The 22277-nt window shown below is 42.2% G+C and overlaps 2 protein-coding genes across 2 annotated transcripts in view; one reads left to right on the forward strand and one right to left on the reverse strand.

Annotated features, from left to right (window-relative positions):
• Window positions 1–5082, forward strand: part of USH2A (usherin) — a gene marked incomplete at its 3' end in the record, with an annotated part of 389347 nt that extends 384265 nt beyond the window's left edge. The window contains exons 69-72 of the mRNA XM_082305924.1: window positions 381–625; window positions 1904–1975; window positions 2445–2675; window positions 4993–5082. Coding sequence (XP_082162050.1) covers window positions 381–625; window positions 1904–1975; window positions 2445–2675; window positions 4993–5082 — 638 coding nt within the window. The remainder of the gene's footprint in view (window positions 1–380; window positions 626–1903; window positions 1976–2444; window positions 2676–4992) is intronic.
• A 1037-nt stretch (window positions 5083–6119) lies between these two features.
• KCTD3 (potassium channel tetramerization domain containing 3) overlaps window positions 6120–22277 on the reverse strand; it is a gene marked incomplete at its 5' end in the record, with an annotated part of 28149 nt that continues 11991 nt past the window's right edge. The window contains 10 exons of the mRNA XM_082305427.1: window positions 6120–7257; window positions 7622–7760; window positions 7863–8047; window positions 9473–9569; window positions 10572–10727; window positions 11898–12068; window positions 13168–13284; window positions 13423–13510; window positions 17453–17568; window positions 21137–21327. Of these exons, the coding sequence (XP_082161553.1) occupies window positions 6675–7257; window positions 7622–7760; window positions 7863–8047; window positions 9473–9569; window positions 10572–10727; window positions 11898–12068; window positions 13168–13284; window positions 13423–13510; window positions 17453–17568; window positions 21137–21327 (1843 nt within the window). The 3' untranslated portion in view covers window positions 6120–6674. The remainder of the gene's footprint in view (window positions 7258–7621; window positions 7761–7862; window positions 8048–9472; window positions 9570–10571; window positions 10728–11897; window positions 12069–13167; window positions 13285–13422; window positions 13511–17452; window positions 17569–21136; window positions 21328–22277) is intronic.

The following is a 22277-nucleotide window of genomic DNA, read 5'->3' on the forward strand; positions in this document are numbered from 1 at the left end:
AGAGAATGTCCTCTGTCTGTACCGCTCTGAAATTACCGTAGTCATTTCCACTCTTCAAGGTTACTTGGAGAACCCTTTTTTTCTCGCATTCCACCTCCACCGCCTCCTTTCTCAAGAGCTGCTGATGCATTGGTGATTTCCAGCCTGAGCAGCAATGCCAGAACTTTAAGCAGGGTCTCTTGAGGGTAGTAAGCTTTTTATTATAGCCCGCTAGCATATTGAACCATTATGCCACCTTGAACGTAAGTGCAAATAAGCACATGACGACAAAATTACTTAAATTTCTGCCTAATTTATTAGCAAGGAAAGGGATAGCATATTGTTAAACGCTTTCTGAAATAACATTCCCTTTCTCCCCTAATCCCTCTTGATTTTTACAGGTCTGATCTTGACAACACCTGGAGAGAAGGACAAAGCGGAGTCCAAACGTGCAAAATTCTACAACGAGTTGTGGTTTGCAGTGCTGATGGTAGTTCTAGGTTTGATCCTCTTGGCTATTCTTCTCTCCTTAATTCTTCAAAGGAAAGTCCACAAGCAACCCTATGCACGGGACAGACCTCCTTTAGTTCCACTGCAGAAAAGAACATCACCGATGAGTGTGTACTCATCAGGTGAAACCCATCCGGTACGTTTGGTAAAATGTAATGTTGTATATCCATCATGTTCTATTTTTATCTGCTCTCCCCCCCATGGTTTTTATTCCTCTTTCCACCATTTTGTTGCACTCTTAGTTACCAAATGAAGGCTGTTCAGTGTAGGAAAAGGGCTGTCCGGTGTACCTATGCAGGCACAGAGAGCACCCACCACCCAGCTGGACTGCTGTAGGGTGAGCTGCATGCCAGGAAAGTTTGGGGGAGAGTGAGTGCAACCAGGGAAAAGGTAGGGACCTTTACAAAATGTGTGTGTGCATCTGTGCACACAGAGCCACAGTGGGACCACCAGAGAGGTGAGAAGAGGACTGCTGGGGAGTGATAAAGAAAGAGGAAGGCTTTATATCATTTTTATTAGGACAAGTTATAATTCCGTAAAAAAATGGATAAAGAACATGTTCCACCATGTAGCAGAGTAGTAGTGCTATCTTATCCTTCGAGGAAAAGCAAGACAAAAAGAATACGGCAACTGTTACCAGACTGAGAATGGGAGCAGCCGTGCCTTCCATTTCCGTGCTTCTTCCCAGACACAGGCCGTGAGATGATTCTTCTTGTCACTTCTCAGCTTCTTTTTCCTGTGAGTGCCATCAAGCAGGATTGTGACTCCTGCATCCTTCACGCATTCTGTTCCTTCTTGTCACGGTGCCAAGAAGCTGCATCTGTGCCTCAACGAAGGAGCTCTTGGAAACAATGGGATTTCCAGTGTGCCCCTTCTCCTGGCAAAGGCTAAGAGCATAAGAAACTTCTTGTTTTGGTCTCATGGTTTTGCTTCCTTTTCCTCTACAGTCTGTCATGTTGCGTTGTTCCTCTTGACTTTAAAACGTCTTTGCTGTTGGCATGCCTGCACAATTCCTTTCCATGTTCCTGCCCCTTCTTTTCTTTTTTTTTTTTTTTTCCTTTTTCTTTTTCCAGAAGCTCATGGACTTAACAGAAAGGAAGATTTTACAGTGCATCAGTTGAAGGACTTAATCTGAGAAGTTCCGATAGAGCTACTATGAAGTGGCAAAATCGCTTGAGTTTTACAATTGTTAGTGAGGTCATGTGGCAAGCAATGCTGGCTGCCCATGCGGTACTTGATGGCCAGTTAAAAGTTAAATAGTGCCTCATCTTTGTCAGTTCCCCTGCTCCCTCACATCCTGCTCCCTTGCTCCCCTTCGCAGAGCTGCAGCTCATTCACAGCCTCTGTACACAGACTGCGCCTGCATCGCACCTTGCTCTGCCCTAATGCTTTTCCTTCCTCTCTTTAACCTCAGTTTGAGACCATTGCTGACGCCTCTGATTCATCAAGCAGTGTCACTCTCAAAAGTTACACGATGCACTTTGAGGTAGAGTCGGTAGCTTGCAGAGTTGCAAGATGTGTGATGTGCCAGATGACCCAAAGAGCATGCACGAAGGCATCTTACATTGCATGTGTCTCCTGGTGGGTGAATGTCTTTTCCCTGGTCATGAGAACTGAAAAAGGAAGTCTGCTAACATCCCCTTGCTGTGCAAGTCTGGGCTATCGTTCTGGTAGTCAAAACTCTTTGGACCTCTGCCTGTTGGCTACTTTAAAAAAAAAAAAAAAATTAGGGAAGGTCCTGTTTTACAGGGTTGGGGTTTTTTTTTCCCTTTTTAATATGATTGTCCTACAATGGGGAAAGGTCCAGTTCTTTTTCCCTTCTGTTTATAACTGTGCATGATTTTTTAAGCATGGGTTTCTCTGATCTCTTCCGCTCCTGCTTTGGTTTTATTCAGATAAAGTGTTTGAGACTGTGCCCTTTATTTTTGATTTATTAGTGTGTGTCTTCCTCGTAGGGGCTGGCAGATACGAAAATACCAGGAGCTGGTTCTCCCACGAGCAACCACAGTGTCCATATCGCATCTGGGGCACGGAGACCAAGTGAGAGCCAGCTAAGTCGCACATATTCCCCAGCCTCTCTTCATCGTAGTGTCAGCCAGCTGCTCGACCTCTATGACAAAAAAGTTGTTCAAGACTCACCTTGGGATGCCATTATTCGCAATCATCGCACCGCTGGTCGTGGCTTGGTAAGCACTCCTCTTTCTCTGTAATGATGATGTGTGTCGGCTGCTAGTGATTTGTCTGTTCTGCTAGAATCATGAAAAGGTCTAAATATCAAAAGCTGCTGGAGATACAGCCAAAAGACCTAGACGGACATGGTCAGAGATTAGATCCTCAAAATCCTTCCTGCCTACTGCTCTCTTCTGGAGCCGCAGGTGATCACACGCTGCTCTTACAGGATGCGAGGGGTCCACGTGCATTTCCCTATGGTTTCCATTGAACCAGTAACTCCATGGTCTACCAGGGATATGCACCTTGAAGAATTCCCGTCTGTTTGGTCAACTCATAGGCTTTTCTCTCCATGCATTTCAGCAAATGTACTGGTGTGAGGAGGGGTCCTTCACACAGACAGTGCCAGAAGCAGGAGCTTGTGTTCTAGTGACTCCTGTTCTGTGACCTTGGACTCAATTGCTGATGTCTCTGCTCAGTCAGGATGCAGAGAGCATGTGAGCGCTCAGATCTTCTGGCATTCTTGACAAATGACTTCAAACGCTGCCCACATGGGACTAGAAGGAGGCTGGGGGGCAGGCAGAGTATCTGTCTTTTAATATAGGAAAGGACAGGATTGGCCAGTGTCACCAACACGGACCTGACTGCACAGATGTAAGAAAGAAGTTATGCTTCTCAAGTCAAGGACGGTAGCAACTTCCCTTCCTCTTTGTCACCAGGAAACAAACAGGCTTGTTAACCTCCACCCCTCCAGCTTCCACCCTTCCCTGAGCAAACATGTGGGAAGGGGTTTGGGGGCCAGCGAGATGCGAGTGTTTGCTCCCAGAAAAAGCTGACTAATAAAGGTTTCTAAAAAGGGGATAGGTGGGGGCAAAGGGCATGTGAGGTAGTAACAAATTTAGATGAAGCGTGCAGTTATTATTGAGCAGATCTTGTCCAAAATGCAAAAAGTGAACTGGAGAAGGATGGTCTGGCAGCTTCCTTGAGCTTTCACCTGCAGTACACCAAACAGCTAGAAGGGCTGGAGGGTATAGGCATGCTACAGCATGGGGGTGTTGCTACCATGGCTGCCATACCTGCTTAGACCATAACAGCAGGACCAAGGAAGCTGATGAGGCTTAAGAAGCTAGTGACACTTAGCTCTAGGCAAAAACCCCATAGGCACAGGTTACTGCACTGAGCTGCAGCTCATGGCCTTCCTGAGTCAGCAGGATCGTGACTCAGCCCGGAGTCACCTTCTCACAGCTATCGCATCCTCGTGATTTAATTCCTTGGGGACCAACAGCCTACCCAGGGTGTACCTCTGTATGATCTCATTAGCTAAAAGAACAGCTTCCCAATGCTACGAGAGGAAGCTCTTCCTCTGTCTGCTTATCTTGTGCTAACAAACACCATGATTTGGTTTAGCTTGCAAACCCCCCCATACACATGCTGGATGTTGGTATGTTAGAACTGGTTTACAGAATAGTCCAATGCGTTTCAGAAGTGGTAGGAGCAGGAGAACAAAAACTTCCTCTCACTTTTGGTGGGAAGCAACACTGGCAGCATGAGCTCAGCAGCTTTTTAAAATCAGCTGCTATATATACAAATCTGTCCACCCTCTGTACATTGCTTTCCGTTTCCCTGAACCTGTCTCTGCTCCTGTGTTGCTGCTCAGCTACTCTCTTGCAAACAAACCTCCTGCAATGCTTTTCACTCAGTTCTTCCCTTTATTACACTCAGCAGCTTAGGACCATCAGCAAGTTTTGGTCACCCCTTTGTCCATCTTGCAAATTACTATACTGAACGGTTGAAGTGGCCCAGGACACGCACCTGCAGTAACGCTGCTGGTGACCTCTTTATGCTATGGAAACAGCTTACTTCTCTCCTGCTTTCAACTCTTTCTCTGGCTGAAGGCACTAGCACGAGGGCAGCTGGAAGAAGCTCAGACCCTCCTTTTAGAAGCTTGAAGAACAAAATCTTATCTAAGTCTTGGCTGACGTGGTGGTTATACAAAACTGTAAACATGTATTCTTTTTCTTTTCATCTCTCCAGGTTCCCCATCACACTGTAACACACATTGTTATATTTACCATTTGTCAGATATATATAGTAATTGATTTTTTTTTTAACATTGCTTACTATGAAAATCTCGTTGGTTTGAATTCAGGTGCTTGAATGCTTTAGGTTTTTACCTCATGCTGGGAGGAATGGGAAAACATGTAGAGAGGTAGAAATGCACTTATTTATCTGACTTTCAGAACCACGTTTGGAGGAAAGAAAGAGAAATGAAGGAATCGCCTTTAGTCTGGTACAGCTTTGGTTTACATGCTTTTTTTCCCCTCCTCCTAACAGTATGGAGATGAAGAAGATCTTGTCAATGTCATCAAGGGCTTCAGCACAGTCACCAAGGAGCACACCACATTCACTGACACCCACCTCTGAAGAACACAACCATCTTCTCTAGAAAATGGAAAGCGGGTAACTTGCCAAAAGCAGCCTGCATGGCTTTTGGGGGAGGGTATAGGGCTGCTGTTTCCCCACCCCATGCCCGCTAGTTAAAAGATAAAACTGTTTGTTGGGAGGGGATGGGAGGGTAAGTTGGCCTTTTTTTCCACCATCTCTTTAACTGTGTAGTAAAAACTGTGTGTTAGCACTGACGCCTCGGGGAGGTAAGAGAACAGTGAAAATCCCTAAGTCAGTCATACAGTAGTAGAAGACTGTGAAGGTAGAGGCTCTCATCTTTGCCTCTCACCCAGCTTTCACAGTTGAGGATGGTTGGGGGGGGCGGGGGGGGGGGACAGTGCGTTTGGTAAGGGAAAGCCTTTTACCTGTCCAAAACCCAGCATGGGCCTGAAAGGGCCATTTGTAGCAGTATAGCCATGTCTTCTCCTGGCCTGACAAAGCTCCACCACAAAATTGTGTTCATGCAGAGGTGAATAAACAGCAAATGAAGGAATTCTGATGGAGTTGCTTTAACCTTTGCGTTCTCTCCCTCCCTCTTTCCCACCCCCTCAGCTCGAGTTTAAAAAAAAAAAAACACAAAAAAACCACCAAAAACCCCCATTAATTAATGCTTAACTCCAAGCATGCTTTTTCAGAGGTAGAAAACCTCCTAACCCCCTCCCCATTAAACACTTGCTGTCACAGCCTTCCCTTTTGCTTATGTATTACTAATCTACAGGCAATAAAATTTGTTCACCACCCACAGTAAACGAGGAGCAAACAGCAAGCAGCCAGTGCAATGCAGGTAGGAATATCATGTCAAGACGCTTGTAATTGAGAATTATTATACCATGACAGTAAACCTACTCCCATATTCATCTCCGTCCTTTTTCCAGAGGAAGTGACAAGGAAGCCCTCAAGAGACTGCCAGTTCTGTGTATTCTGCCAAGCATATTTTTATGCATGCTCTCAGTCAGAATCAGCAAAACCCTTCATCTGATACCACGCATTTTCAGAAAGCACAAGCAACACTCCTCTGGCAATTTATTTGGACTAAGAGGCAAAATAGTATGCTATTTTGAATAGCTTCCTCCTTAACCTGCACAAAACATTTCAGATTTCAGACAGCAGCATACAGAGCAAGGATCCCATTCATAAAACAAGACTACAGAGGCAGCCCTATGAATTAGGCAAAATCCAGCCAAGACAGCAGCAGCTCTGCAGAGCAATGTGTGGCTGCATCTAAAAGGCATCTTCCACTGAGCAACCAACTATTCCTTTAGCACCCTCCCTTCCCCCAAAACAAAAATAATCACAACATTTCACATGCCTGACCACATTTACGCAAGAATGCACAACAGTATTTTGGACCAAGTACCGTACTACATTTTGAAGCATTACATAAAGCCACACATTGATGTGGATGACTCTTCAAAGGTTTGGCAGCAGCCAGGTACTTTCTCATAACCTTACGATTTTCATTCTGGGTATCAGAACAAAGTCCCATTCAGGAAACAACCCACAACACGTAATGTTATGCCTGCTACCAGCCAGAGGGCACCTCCACCTCATCTTTGCCACCAGTCACATTTTCACAAGCCATAGTCTTGGCAGGATGAGTCATTCTTCCGGTGACGTGGTGAAGCAGCTGTCTTCGTAGGCGATGGAGAAGCCGCACCAGGTAATTCAGGCCCACCTTCAGCAAGGACTGGTGCAGAGGCCAGGAGAGGCACTTTCTTCCTTCCCAGAAAGCCAGCTCCTTCAAACCCCATTTTCTTTTTGCTTTCTGCTTTGGCTTCACTCTCCTCTTCTGGTCCTCTTCGTTTGAGATCCAGAGAACTCTCTGGCAGACGCTGAAGCTCTGTACTGCAGCACCCACCTGCATCTGTGACGCCTGTGCCTCGCACTTCAAGTGCTGTTGTCAGGACTGCCTTCCTCTCAGCTGCGCTGCCCTCAGCTGTTGCCTTCCTGGCCTCTGTCTGGCTTGAATTCCCATTTGCAGCAGCTGCCTTTTCTGTTGGGCTTTTGCTGGATAAGTTAAAACCCTGGAAGTCCCGGTAACTGTGAAAGCTCTCCGTCCGCCTTGCTCTTGCCAATAGGGGGCTTTCTCTGTATGGCCGCACAGAACCATACGTGGCTGTTTCATGGATTGTTTCGTGGTGCTGCAATTGGAGGCTTCAAAAAAGAAAACCAACCACCAAGGACAAGAAGAGCAGATGTTAGGCTAAGAATAGCAGCCAGTTCTTCTGCACACCCTGCTCCCACCCACCACTGCAATTCCCACTAACTTAGCAATACACTTATAACAACCCCCACACAAGGGCTTCCAGATCACTCACTTCAAATTCTCACACGATACTTTAATCTGCACACATGTAAACCAACAGAAATCGAGGAGTATGTGTGTGTAGTTCGAGACACTTAGGACAACCCATATTCAGGGGCTCAGCTACAGCATTCAGGTCACCAAACCCCTCTTGGCCTACCTGAAGGGTAAAACCTTTGGTGTCTGCAGCCGGAGCCATCCCTGGTGACTCACCTGGAATTAGATTCCCGAAGCCGGTTTGGCTGAACAACTGAGGTGGCAGGACTGATGTTGGGCGTGGCACAGCGAGATGTACTCAAGTCACACTGGTCAAGCAACTTGAGCAGCTCTTCCTCTGTGGGACCGCCAACATCTGAAAGAGACAGCTCTTAGTGCCCAAGTCCATTTACTGTAGTCATGCACATGTGAGGACAGAAAAAGAACCACACCCCAGTCCTGGCATAACACAATTTACCTTTGTCTTCACTCTTATTAACCATGTCCATAGCTGTGGTCAGGTCCCACATCTGGATGCTGCCATTTGAATGCCCAGTGAAGAGGTAGCGGCGTGGCCGGGAGCCCATTCTGCTGGATCCTTCACATTCTCGCACCGTAAATGATGAGATGGTGGTGCAGTCAACTGCCTGGATCTCGCAGATCCTACAGGAAGAGAAACCCCGAGTTACCAAAACAATTGCACGTGGCAGAGTTTGGCCACTCAAGTCAGTACTGTTTGGATTTTCAGAGAAGGCACCAAACTTGCCATCAGAAAAAGACCTTTCTTCCAGACGAAATTCCTTCCCCTGCATGACCGGCATGCTGCTCAGCTGCAGACAGTACCTTCCGCCCAATCCATCTGCAGTCAGTCTTACTACTTGTTTATTTTTATTAGGGAACCCCCATATGTTCGACATCCATTTTCAGTTTCCAATGGTTAGAAACCTAAGGCTCTCACAAGAATGACAGCAACTAGCCCCTTCATATGTCACACACTCTAGGAAACTACCCTGCAGGAACAGCACATTTAACCATATAAAAGATATGCAAAAAATCCAAGGATGATAAATCCAAGGTTATCTATACAGATAACTTTTGTCTTATGACAACTGCAGTGTCACTTGACATGGCCGATCTCCATCGCTTTTTTCTCTTTTAGAAGCTTATGTGGGGACTGAGAGCAAAAAGACTCCCAAAACTAAGCTGCTAAGCCAGACTCCACACCAGAACCTCACATATTTTGGGTAATTTGTTTTACTGGCCCCTCGTATTGGAGTGCCAAAAAAAGTTATCTAATAAAACTCTCCACTACATACAAAATCTAGCCTGAAGGAAAAAAAAAAATAAAAACAAAAAAAGGCACATCAGTAATCCTCAGGGCTTCTGTCTTCCATTCAGATGCCAATACTGTTAAGGCATCAACATTTTCACCCAGATTCAAAGTTATTAGGCAAGAGATGCAAGAATAATAAGCAGCATAGAACTGAGATGCACCATCTTTTCTGATCTCTTGCCATCTTCCTAGCCTAACAGGAAGAAAAGCAGCTGTGGTTATTTGGCAACTTTTTTTACTACATTAGCAGCAATGTAGCAGATTATTATGAAGTCAAGCCTAAGTAAGTAATTGTATAGCTGACCTAGAAGACAGTCTCTCAGTTTTAAAGGTTCTAATATCTTCAAAGACAAATGCAAAGAAAGAGAGAAACTGCTTCCCTGTCTACCTTTGTGAGCAGCATAATCCCTGCCACCAGCAACTTCAGCATTAGTTCTGAAATTTAATGTTAGCATGGTACCATGGCTGAGAGTTACAGACTCTGTACAGGCACACAAATGTTTGCTTTGTGAGCTCAGCAGGCGAGCCATCACGAAGTGAGTCTCTGATACCACATTATTTGGCTTCTAGGTTGTGGTAGATCATTAAGTACAGTTCTGTTACTAACAAACACACAAACTAGAGTTCAGCCAGAGCTGTCAAGCACATTAGAAGCTTGCTAAAAGTGCAACTGCATGCATCCCTAAGGGATGGGAGACCCCACCACCTGAAAAGTCCTGCTCCTTTCCCACTTAAAACCCTAAACGTGGAGGTACCTTTTCCCAGTTGAAGACAGCCTTACAAACAGCTTATTTGTGATGGGAACAACTTTTTGGATAAACACCTGTTGATCATCACGTTCACCGAAGGGTCCTAGAGAAAAAAAAGAAAAATCACTTTTTTGTTTGTTTGTTTCAGTTCCTCACCCTCTTCCTCACACAGTCCTGAAGACCCAAATTCATGTTAGTATGACCATTGCAACTTTAAAGCATCAGGACCAAGGAACCAAAGATGACTAATAGATAGAAAAAGCCATCCACTAGTTAGAAGCCTCTACAGCTACAAATCTTTTTTGTTCTTTTGTTTTAAAGGTCACCCATTCGTGAGTTTCCTGCATGTTTCTGGAGGAATTACTATGTCAGTACAAACCCTACATTAGGCCTCTATAATAACACTAAGTACTTTCTTATTTTGCAGCTCCTAGATGTCTAAGGGCTTAATGAGATTTCTTGCCATAGTACTGACCCCACCCTGTGTTCACAGGGCATCCTATTCATCAAAGGTTCATTTGCAGGACTCAGACCACAAGGAAGCTAGACTACCTGTCTACCCGTATTTACTGACATGCATTCCTTCAGTATTGTGCTACAGCAATGTGCTAGCACCATTTGCCTCTGCAGGTTCAAGGCTTCAGTAAACTGTGTCACAACTTCAAATTCATTTAAGAATTTTTCACATGTGCATCATTTAACCCCAATGGAACAGTGAACTGGAATTTGCAGCAGATCCAAACCTGGCTATGCTCATCTGCTTTAATACAGTCTCCTGTGCTTTCTGTCATTCTCTAGTTAAATCGAAAAAGTGAAATGCTACATGTTTGCCCAAGGAAGAGGTACAGTGTGCATTCCAAAGTTTTTCCTCCCTTTTTCTCACATTCAATGTAAGCCCTTTAAGTGTACTCACTCTGTACAGCCTAAATAGTGAATATTTCCAGGTGAATCTTACAGACCTCTGCCATCTTTTCAAGGGGAGAGCAGTACGTAAGATCTTACACCCATCAGCTGACTTGCATGTTATAGGGTTGAAGGTCTGTTAAACCTTTACGAGACCAGTGAATATACAGGCTCAGCACAGCACATTCAAGAGACATCCTACCAATGTCATTTCCAGAACAGTAACTGCCATGACTCTCTGCTTCCTCCAGGGATAAGATTTTGAATGATGCAAGAGGTGTTGAGCCTGGTTGAGTTGAAATCATGCCCCGGAACCGAGTCACAGTCCACGTCCGTACATGGTTGTTATCAGCACAAACTAGAAAGGAAAAGACACACAATAACATTTACAAGGGATGACAAAACTTTTGAGATAGATAAACTTCTCTAATGATTTCTATATGATAGCTTTTCAAGACTGTGCGACCGAGCAGAATTTAGTCAATGTCAGGTCACATAGCATCTCCAGACAATTATCTAACAATCTACAAATTGTTGCTGATGTCCTGTTCTCTGTTAGTTTTGTCTCTTCCCTCAGAAATTCAAGAAACAAACTGAGGCAGGTGGAACACAGTAGCCTACAGCACACTTCAATCCTCTGTGTGCAGATGCTAGGACAAGACATGTCATGAGAGCAGCCTGGCAGCAGAACCCTCATCACACAACAGTGCTCTTCTTCTATTTCATTCATCAGTTACTCAAGTTTTCTACCTACAGATGTGCCTTTTCCTGTCACTGAGGGTTTAGCACCACGTTGCAGGGGAACGGATGACCTCTGGGCTGTATATTTGTTTGCAGTATAATTGGATACCATGTCTCCTGTTCCTTTTTTTTAAAAAATTGGGATAGCAGCAGAAAGTAAATCTGTTCTCTGCCATGCCCTGGTTGCTGGATTCTGGGTGAAATAGATTCTTACAGAGGGAGGAGTGATTGCATCTTCCATGAAAGCAAGACACTTTCCTGAGCATAAGACAGGACAAACAGGACAGTACAACAAACACTGGGAGACTGCTGAGAAAAGAAGAAACACAGACAGCCCTTTGAAGCCATGGGAAGGCTTTTTCTAGGGCCCAAGAGGAGACGGTGCATATTTTGCTGCAACTGAGAAAGCTCCTGAAAGGCTGTTAAAAGAAAACAAGTCCTAAAGGACCTGCCCACAACAATAAGACTTGACAGGGATACATTTGTTTACAAACCCTTTTATTTCCACAAATGGCAACCTTGAAATAAGACACAAACAGGAGAGTTAGTTGTTCCAGTATCTGATCAAATAAAATCTAGGCCTTTTAACTGCTAAAGGCTTTGAAGAATGCTTACTTTAAGAAAGAGGATCCAAGCAAATCTAGCCCTTCCCCTGCCCCCGAATCTGTCCAACTCATTTCTATCACATGTGGGAACAATGCAAGTTATAAAGCAATGCATACAAATACTTCATTGCTCAGGAGGAGGGGAGAACTGCCAATAATTTGTACACAGAAAAGAAGATTACCTGACACAAGGTGTTTCTCTGAGAGCATGATCTTCGTAACAGGACTTCGATGAACGGTGAAGGTCTGAAAGAGCTGAGGCCCAGACCCAACTGTTTCAGGGTGCTGTACAATCACTCTCACTGCTCCAGAGCTGGTGCCATAGGCAATCTCAATCCAATTGCCACTTACACCTAAAGCAAACAAGAACACAGTTGTTCCTCCCAGGAATGAAAGCTTGTCTTACTGGGGCCAGCAAATGAGGCAGTAGAAAACAGTATTTCCAAGATTCCACAGTAAGACAGATATTTATTTTAAACAAACACTGTTTACTCATTATTTTCCCATGAACAGAGAGGACATTTTGCCACCAAAAAAACCCAAAGTTTGTTCAATTCCATACAACACTCTTCAACACTGTCTTAACAACAGCCTTCTCTCCCATTCTCTCCTCCCTCCTGGAAGTGAAAGAAGAGGTGGATAAAGCCATATGGTTGGATATTTTGGCACTCCTCACAGTGATATGGTCAATACGTGCCACATACCGTTTATTTTTCTGCCTTAGTGAGAGGCAAATGGGAAAGCAAGGCAAAAGCAGGGAGGACTATAGTTAAAAAGGTCACTGTGGTATCAATATAGTGATGTGAGTAACCACTTTCTCCCAGTTCGGGGTTTTTTTGGGGGTTTGCTCGGGTTTTGGTTTTGGTTTTGGTTTTTGTTTTGGTTTTGGTTTTTTGTTTTTTCTTTTTCCCTTTTTTACTGTAAAAGATAGCTGCACTGTGATTACAAAAGGGTGTGTAGAAACATTAGCTAAGCATCATTCAGCTGCATATGGAAATGGTTGTTGGTGTATTGGTTTCAAGGTTAGACGCAACCAGCAACGTTGTCTCCCCTCCCAGTTCACCACAAACTATTTCAGTGAATACAATTCATAATCTAAAAGTGCATATGTTGTGCAAAAGGCTTAAAGCAAGCAAAGGTACATTATACACAAGCATTAATATATATGATGCATTATGTTATTACATTATACATTAATGTATAATGCATGATGTACAAGCATATGCACACATACATGTAAGTACACGTACAGATGTAAGGGGAAATAGTTACGCCTTGTGTTCATCATTCATTTGAAGATGATTAAATGAAGAAAAAGTCATTGTTTATGTCAAGGCCTACCGTGTCTGCTTTAGCCCTGCTATGCAGCAATAGAAAAAGTCCATTTAGAAAAAATAAAAAACCCACATCTGTAACAGACTCTCACTGAAGAGACAGTGATAGAATACTGACTTGTTTTAGGTGTGAGGTAGACACTGAGCGCTGTTATAGCATCATTGGAGGGATCATGGTACAATTCTGTCACTAGAAGATCGTTGTCTTTCATTCTCAATGGGAACTTCTGCATGTCTGTGGGGAAGAGACATTTGTTTATTACTCTGAATAGACAGAGTTGTTCTGATGCAACTTAGACCAACTAAAGAGTTTTTAAGAACAAAGCTGCTCACTACCACCTCCTTTTTATTCTGCCCTGCCCCCATTTCTTACCTATATAGTAGATAGAGCCGTTGTTACAGCCCAGCAGCAGAAAAGACCCAGCAGTATCATAGCTTGTGATAGGAACAACATCCTGAACCTAGTGCAAACAGAAAGGAAATAAATAAAAATAAACAAGTCAAGAAGTTAGGTTGCTACTTTCTCAGTTTTCAGACATTTTTGGTATATTTTGTTGAAGAACACCTGAGCTTGGTACTGGTCTGAAGCTGTTGTGCAAGCATTCACACATACAATGGCATGCTTAAAGTACTGCTAGTAGATCCCATTCCTCTGCCAAACTGGAAAGCATGCAGACAAGTTAGCACAACTGCTCTGGAAGGTCCTTCTCCATGTGAAGGCACAAAGCTTAGAGCATCGCAGCTAAACCACATCTTCAAAAGAGGATTTTTTTTTCCAATATGCAAAGTAAGCATACTTCACACTTTGTCCTATCCCTCTTTCCCTTTCTGACAACTCCTTAAGAGGTTGCTGGGCAAAGGAATTAGATGTTACCTCTCTAAGCCTTCATTTACCCCTAGTTCTTGTGTTCCTCTGCCAGCCTCTATGGGGATCTCAGCCTCCAGCAGATATATAATGAGGGGAAAAAAATTCCTGTCCCATTACAATTTCCCACTTCCAATACACATCCACACCAAGTAAACTGGAACGCAGCCCTGTCATATTTTACTCACTGGTCTGCAGCTTCAGGTGAGAATGCCCTCTCTTTGCCCTGTAGGATCAAAAAGAGTGCTTATCCCCTCAGGTAGGACAGAGATCTCAAGCAAGTAAGAAGTTTAGCTTATCCTAGGTATGATCCCCTATCTCAAGCAATTATTTTTTGCTTCAGCCCTGAGGAAGAAAAAGCCAAAAGCCAGTTTATCCAGAGCACTCAAACACGCACAAAGTCAGAGCATTTTTCCTGTGCTCCATGTTTCAGTCAGTCCACTTAATGGACACCGAATACTAATTCATGGAAATTTCAGCTTAAGTTCTCACTTCTCTCTGACCAGCAGCATCCTTCCGATTGCTTCAGAGACTTGCAAAATCATTTGCAAAATACCTACAATGAATCTGATGGCTAAAAGTAAAACAAACCAACCAAAGAAACTTCCCCGCACCCCAAAGAGCTAGCGCTCCAAACCAGTACCCATTCCTAACCTAAGGATAGTCTGTAAGCCTATGAAACATATTCTAAGCCTATCACTTAGCCTTACAGAGAAGGCTGCAACATGAATACAGGTTCTGCATGTTTTCCTGAGGGGCTGGGGGCGGGCAGGGAGAGGCACTTTCCCTCCTTTCTTTGTTTAAAGGATTGCGCCTCTCTCACTTATGTTCACCCATAATTCAGCACAGATGCAATGCTAAAAATAAAGTGTTCTTGGAAAGCACTTGGATGTTCCCTGTATAACTGATGATTGAATGACCTGGAGAAGGATCCTTTCCAATTACTGACAAGAATTGCTATTCTTGATTTCAGTGCTTTCACACAGTACTTTTTCAGATACAGCTGTTTAAGTACCCTACCCTCCCCACAGTCAAATTCATACTACACCTAATTAAATAAGGCATCTAACGATCGGGGCCACAGAACTTGGTTTCAAAAGATTTATTTTTATCCGGACTACTTTAAGGAAGTAGCACAGGAGCAGAAAGGCAAGAAACCAAACCGAGTCTCAGCATCTAAGAGTCTCTGGATCAAGGTGCAGTATGCTCTCTGGTTTTGTCGATCAAAGGTATATACAGAAGCTCTCCCATCTGCAAAAAGTTTACAAAACTAACGAAGGTAGAGGCAACCCATCAACAGATATACCACTTTACTCATCACCTTGCAGAAGATGTAACGACTGCAAGCAGAGGTCTGAGCAAGAGGATCCACAACGCTGCTGACAGCAGAGACTGACTGACTGACTGGGTCAGAAAAATCATACAAAACAAGGAGAGTCCTTTCTTCTGCAGCAGAGGTAGGAACACCAGAGGTGATTCAGCAGTTGCACCTGCCAAGATGTGAACTTTCATTAGGAAACAGAACGATGCTGTACTACAGTCACTGGTAAAACATGGCCATGGAGAATCCTCACTTCGCAGACTAAGTTTTTCTGTTATGCTCTATTGCTTTACATTACCTCTTGTCCTATAACACTAAATATTCTGCTTCCATTAAGCTCTCCTATGCTAAGAATTTCATTACTGATGTATCTAGCACCCACAACCTTCTCTCCTTGTTGCATGCAACTGAAACATTGCCAGAGGAATAACCACCTCAGCTAGTCTGCTCAGATCTCCAAGATGGGACGAAGATGCGAGAACCCATTAGAGGCAGAGGTCAGAGTTAGATCTTCAGGGTGTAATACATCAAATACAAAAATCACATTGTAAGGAAGGATAGCTCTGCACAAACTAAGCCTCCTTAAAGTAAAACTCAGAAAGGCATCAGGAAAGAAAGCCTGAAAGGAAACAAAGTTCTTGGTCTGAAATGGGGCATTGGCACATTCTGTTCCTCAAAACCTCTCTCACTGCAGCAAGTATGGTTATATCCTCAGTCCAGAGCTATGGGCAACTCATGGAAAGCAGTTACACAAATATCATGTATTCTCATGAGGAATTTGAAGATCAGAGGTACAGCCCTGCCACTTAACTCTTTATGGGGTTCTTCAAGAAGAATGTGTTCTAAAGGGAGATGAAGATCTATAGGAAGATTTTTTTTTTTCTGCTTGCTAACAAAAGAGCCTGATGTAGAGAAAGCACCTTGAAACTGGTTGGATTTGGGGATTTTTTTGTTTGTTTTGGGGTTTGGTTTTTGTTTGTTGTTTTGGTTTTGTGGTTTGGAGTTGTTGGTTTTTTGTTTGTTTTTTAAAGGGAGCTATTCTCATCTTCTAGGAAAAAAAAATAAAATCGGAAAGCCAAAAAACTTGGCTTTAGGATATCCTGGCTATAAGCCCCTCTTAAAGATTTTCTACTCTTCAATAGGAAAAGCTTTCACCACGGGAATAGTCAGTCAAACTGAAGAACTATTAATGTGATCAGACAGATTTCTGTGGCTCCTCCTGGAAACAAAGAATATGAATGGGACATCGGTTTTTATTCCTTATGACTTCCTCCTTTAGACAATGTTGTCAAACGCCAGCTCGTCACATAGTATTAAGTTGTCTCTTAATAAAAGAATTTGCAAGGCATCAATAGAGCTTTAAATAACGTTTTGTTTAATTCAAGACCATACTAACATGTCTGTGTCTGCTGCAGAAGCAGTGCTATCCCATGCTTATTATCTGTGTTATTTGTTAGCAGTACTGTCACTTAGGGGTGGAATCAGAACTTAGTCAGCAAACAGCGCAGCAGCCCCAGGTCAGTTCTGCCTCTTGAGATTTGCAAGGAAATTTGGGGATTTTTATCGCACCCAGGTTTTTTGCCAAAGACATACATCTGGCTGTGTTACAAGCTTTGTTATTCACATAGATGCTCGACTGTTTTCTCAGACTCATACAGACTCCAAGGATCTCTCTATTTAACATGCATTCTGACAACAGGTATAAAGTCAGTGCAGCCAGAAGCATCCACATGCAGACAGACATCTTTAAAGCACCATGTATATTTCTGCTGAAGAAGAGTTTCCCATTGTAAACTTTTGAGATCCCCAGATATCACTGTCTCTTAACTTGTTTTCTTCTTCTTTCAGACAGTGCAGAAATTGCCATCACACATTCCCCACAATTTTTTTATTTCCTATGATCCTAGTGAATTTTTACAAAGTTAGTAACCCACAAGGAAGTTTAAATATATACACACTTGACATTTATTACTCCAAATCACATCACGTCCTTTTATTTGGAAGCCTAAAAAGCATGCTTGGTAGTACGACCAAACAATTCAACATTCTGCTCACAGGCACAATACTCAGATACCAAGGTGGCAAACTCCATAACACGAGTCAGGGCTCAAAACCCTGTGACAAGCAATTCACATGTGCTTTTAGATTTTTTTTTTTTTTTACTAGAAAGACATACCAGCTTATTACAAGTGATGTGGAAAATTGAATTGAACACACCTGCCAATGCTGAGTCACAGCGTTCCACACTCCCACTTTCCCTGTATGGCTTGTAGCCACCAGCTGGTTGCCAATGAAGAAGAGAGCATCTACAGGGACTCCAAGACTGAACACTCCTACAAAAAATGAAGAGTCTGTGAAGCTCATCTAAAATAAAGAGAAAAAAACAGTAACAATGGAATCTCTCCACTATTATCATATGTCACATTTATTACAGTAGCAAGTAAAGAACAGCCAAAACTGGGTTTGCAGTGTGCTAGGTGAGGTACCATTCAAGCAGCAAACTGGGTTCCATTAAATTAAACGGCAGCGTGAGGTCATCTCTGCTGATGCAATCATTACTTGGGAAGGAGAAAGGAGGCAAGAGAAGGAAGAAGAGCCCATGCGAAATATGCATTCCTTATTTTTCTACAGCCATCAAGTTCTCAAATGGCTTTATATTCCTAAGGCATTAAAAAAATGAATAAAAATCCTATTACAGCAAGCAGGATTTTTTTGGTGGTGGTTTTTTTATCTGTGACTATTAAGTGTCATTTAATAAGCAGTAATTGGACAGACAAATTTATGCCATACTAGTTTGCAATTACCTTTAAAGTATTACAAGTTCTCACCGCTCTTTTTTTTTTTTTTAAAAGTCCAATCAAATAGACATAGTCTGAAAGCATATTTTAGAAACTAAATACGGCTACAAGGCTTCATCCTTATCCTTGGCAAAAGATGGAATGACCCTAATGTGACGCTACTTGAATACATTCAAATTTCTCTTTTAGCAGAAATACTTGAACCCGGAAAAATAAGCAGCCTGCAAAAGCCCATTTATTTATTTCTTTCTCTTTTCATCTCCAAATCTTAAAGTTTGGTTACAGTAGAGTACAGGCTACTAAAAATTGAAACCATATAGGGAACCAGTTTCACCAATCATCACATACTATTCAAAATCCAGAAGGTAAGACTTGCCAGCAAATGCTGACCTTACAAACAAAGCAGATGTTTGTAAGTAATTCTAGGCTAAGTTTTACTGCCTGGTAAGTACAGAAGTCATTACTACTGGGGATACATTACACTACCAACTGTCAAGCTTCACTTGCAAGTTTCCTATTCCATACTGCTCACTCTGTATATTTATATTACTCCTCACTAATATACTGTAACTGCAGCAGACAGATGTCTTCAAAACAAGAGTAGTCAATAGCTGGAAAATTTCCCAACATTGTTTTGGACAAATGCAAATGAACAGAGGGCCGTTCCCAACCAAGAAGCAGCCCTCTGTTACACCCCAAGAAGGAACCTCAGGAAGCTCAAGATATGTTTTAATTAGGATGCTAAACTGTTTTCCAGGGCATAGTACAATCATTCAATGCACATAATATTCAGCAGTGTAGGGCACATGAAAAAACTTAATAATAAAAAATCCACAGAAACAACTAGAATTGATTACTCCAGAGAAGGATGAGATTCAAGGAAATCAAGGAAGACAGCTTGAATGGTCTGGAGGAATTTGAAATGTCAGTCCTGCTTAGGCTCAACAATCTTGAGACCCATCCACAGGGGAGACAATGCTATACGTAATGACAGGCTCTTGTCTTAAGGGTCCCTCTCAGTAAAATACTGCTTACAGCAGCAATCCAGCAGCGGTGTCTTATGTAAGTAATATTGAAAGGAAAGGGAGCGCTCTGGGAGAGCTCTATCACAAAGATGCCAGCCCACACAATTTTCTGAGGACAGTGTCGCCAGGCTCCAACGACTGTTGGGAACAAGTAGTTTCTTTCAGAAGATGATAGCAATGTACTATATCTCTAACACAAAGCAGGACTGCAAGCATTTGCCACTACAAAGAAACAAGACAGCTATATTCAAGTTATTACTATTTAACACAAGCATATTGTAGTTTTTTTAAACCAAGCAGCATGACCTATTATCCAAAAGAGGAACAGTACATTTTGTTCAATGTTAGTCAGACTAAAGATTCAATCCTGCAGGCACTTTCTTTCTGCTCCCCCCGTCCCTAAGTGACATTTCCTTTGTTTCACAAAGTCACTTCAATGCAGTACAGCCTGTTTAGCAAAAGTGCTTCCTTCAGTTTTGTTGCCATGTTCAGTTGTAGCCTGCGTTATCAGATGCTATTGCCATATTTTAGAGTTTTTATTTGAAGTAAAAGTCCACTTATGGTTTTTGCCTCTCTTTGCGCTTAATTTCCAAACATCCGAGATGTTACTTCATGTATCTTATTGCAAATGCCAAGGTAACACAAGCAGCCAAGTCAAACCAGAAAATGCAGGAGGAATGTAATAGTATAGTGCTTAAAGCAATGCCTATCACAGGAGTACAGCTGTCACGCTAACTCTTCCCTGCCTTTAAGATTTGGTCAAGGGGAGCATGACAGAAGAAAAGGCTTCTCAAGTACAATATTTACTCCCCGTTTAATAGAGATATTTCACATTCAACTGTTAGACACACCTTTCATATTTATTTTTAAATACAATGGAGCCTCCTTTTCTGTTTTGCTGACCATGATTACATACAAGAACTTTATGAGTCACAAGTAAAAGAGCATTATACGGCTGCATTATCTCATGCTTTTCCCCATCTTCAAATCTGACTTGGTGCTTCCACTCATTCAAGCATGAAAAAAAGCAACAACTATTAACTTAGCTAGAAATTGCACGAGCTTCTTTCAAGTAAACTCTTTCTTTAAAGGCACATGGATCAAAACTTGATTTTGGTCATTTTGACTTTAATTAACAACCACATTAATTCTCATGACTTCAACTATGGAGATACATCTAACAACAAATTAACTCAGTATTAAGTTTCAGAGAAAAGTGTCCACATAAGACGACTGCTGTCACACTTCGTTAGCAGTATCCACTGCCAGAGGAAACAGACATTACTGGCCTAATAGTGTGATTCAAACACCAGGGATTAGGCTAGAGGAAGTTCCTAATAACTGTCCCTTCACTGCCTCCCAAACTTGCCCTGTATTTGAACAATAGTGAGTCAGACAAGCCATCAGATCAGTACCAAGGAACATTTACTTCTGAAAATGTTGTCTTGCTGTTTCTAAAGCCTCCCTAATTGTGTGTTCTTCAGTGCCAAGGTGTACAAGCAGTAATTCCTGTATGCTTAGGACAGTAGAGTGTGTTTTTTCCTATCTAGACACCCAAGTTATAAAACAAAGACATTTTCATCTTCCAAATTCCATTTATGAACTACATTTGATGCAGAACTGAAACCTTTTTATCACCTCTGTTCAAAAATACAGCTTTAGTAAGACAAAGGAAAGAAAAGAGCAGAATCTCTCAGTATCTCTAGCTTTCCATCTCAGAAACTTAGTTCCTTTGTGCTATGGCGTAGATTCAAATGCAAGTCCAGGGAAAAGTTTAACTCTAATTTGCACCTTCACACTAAAACTCAAGCTGAACTGAACAGTAAATATTAGTAGCCGTTCAGTAAACAGACTACTTTTTTATTATTCATCCTTTTGTTTTTAAGAAAGGATTCCTCTAGCATGACAGGGAAGTAAGTTAATATGCTCCAAAACATTGCTTACTATGGCTTGTTTTGTCCCTTTGTGAAACTGATTACCCAACACTGCTGATGATACATACATCAAAATAAGGTCACAGACTTCTTTCTGGTTAAACACACACACAAAAAAAGAAAAAAACAAGCAATTATAGTTACCAATTTCACTGCCACTACCACCATCTTGAATACTCCACAAGATTATGCTACTCTCTGAGGCAACTGCAACCATCTTATCCTTGTCTCCATGAGGTCCTCCAACCACCTTAGCGTTGAGAGCCACTCGCTCAATTGTCCAGTCCAGATAGGGACTCGTGAACACCTGCTGCCACCCAGATGATTCTTTAATTCTGCAAGGGCAAAGGAGGGAACAGGGAGCAGAGGTTAAAGATTCAGAAACAGACATCTTGGTCTAAGCCTGAACCAATGTGGATGATCCAGCCAAAAGCTTGGGTAGTCAAATGCTAGAGAATGAGGTTCAGCCCAAGACTTTATAAGAAATCTCTGTTAATTTCCAGAGGCAAGGTGTCTTACATATCATGTAAGACATCCAATCATGCTCTAGCATAAAGCTCTGCTACCTAGTCACATTTTCTGTTTATGGTATACTGTGAACAGACTATACTGAATTGACTATAAGCTTTATTTTTAGAGAATCATTTGCATGTGCAATTTTAAAGACTTACATGATGCCAGAAAAGCACAATTTATCTGATTTTAGGCAATAGTTTAGATACTTCGCAACTGAGCGAGAGCACAGTAAATCTAAGCAGTTACATTATATAAATGTTAACGTGGAAAGCACAAACATATCTATAGTATTTTTTACTATTGTTGCCATTCTTTTACTTCAGCATTGCATCCTGCCTGGAGATGAAGCTGTGCTCTGATCACTGTGCTCTACCCATACAGCATGCAGAAGTTGTAGTGAAGTGACTTGAGAGCAGGAGTGCAATATCCGTAAGCCTTTAGATGCAACCAAGACATTCTCACAAGCTTTATTATCAAGTTTTGAAGATTTCTGCTGTATTTCAAAGGGAAAAAAATATTCTTAGGATGCACTGTGCTTTGCTGTAGCTTTTTACTAAAGTTATTTAAATACTTAAGACAATTATATCTGTTACAAGCAGCATAAAAGAAAGTCACAAAACTAAACATCTGAAAATAGTTAATTTCTTACTGCATGGGATTCACTGTCCAGTCCACTTACTTTCAGATGTGATTCCGACTAAAATTCAGATGTTACCCTTACATTAAAATAATCCTGACAAGAATCTTAAAAACCACATCATTTGACTGC

Source organism: Platalea leucorodia (assembly GCF_965183815.1).
Source record: "Platalea leucorodia genome assembly, chromosome: 3".
In the NCBI taxonomy this organism is placed as follows: Eukaryota; Metazoa; Chordata; class Aves; order Pelecaniformes; family Threskiornithidae; genus Platalea; species Platalea leucorodia.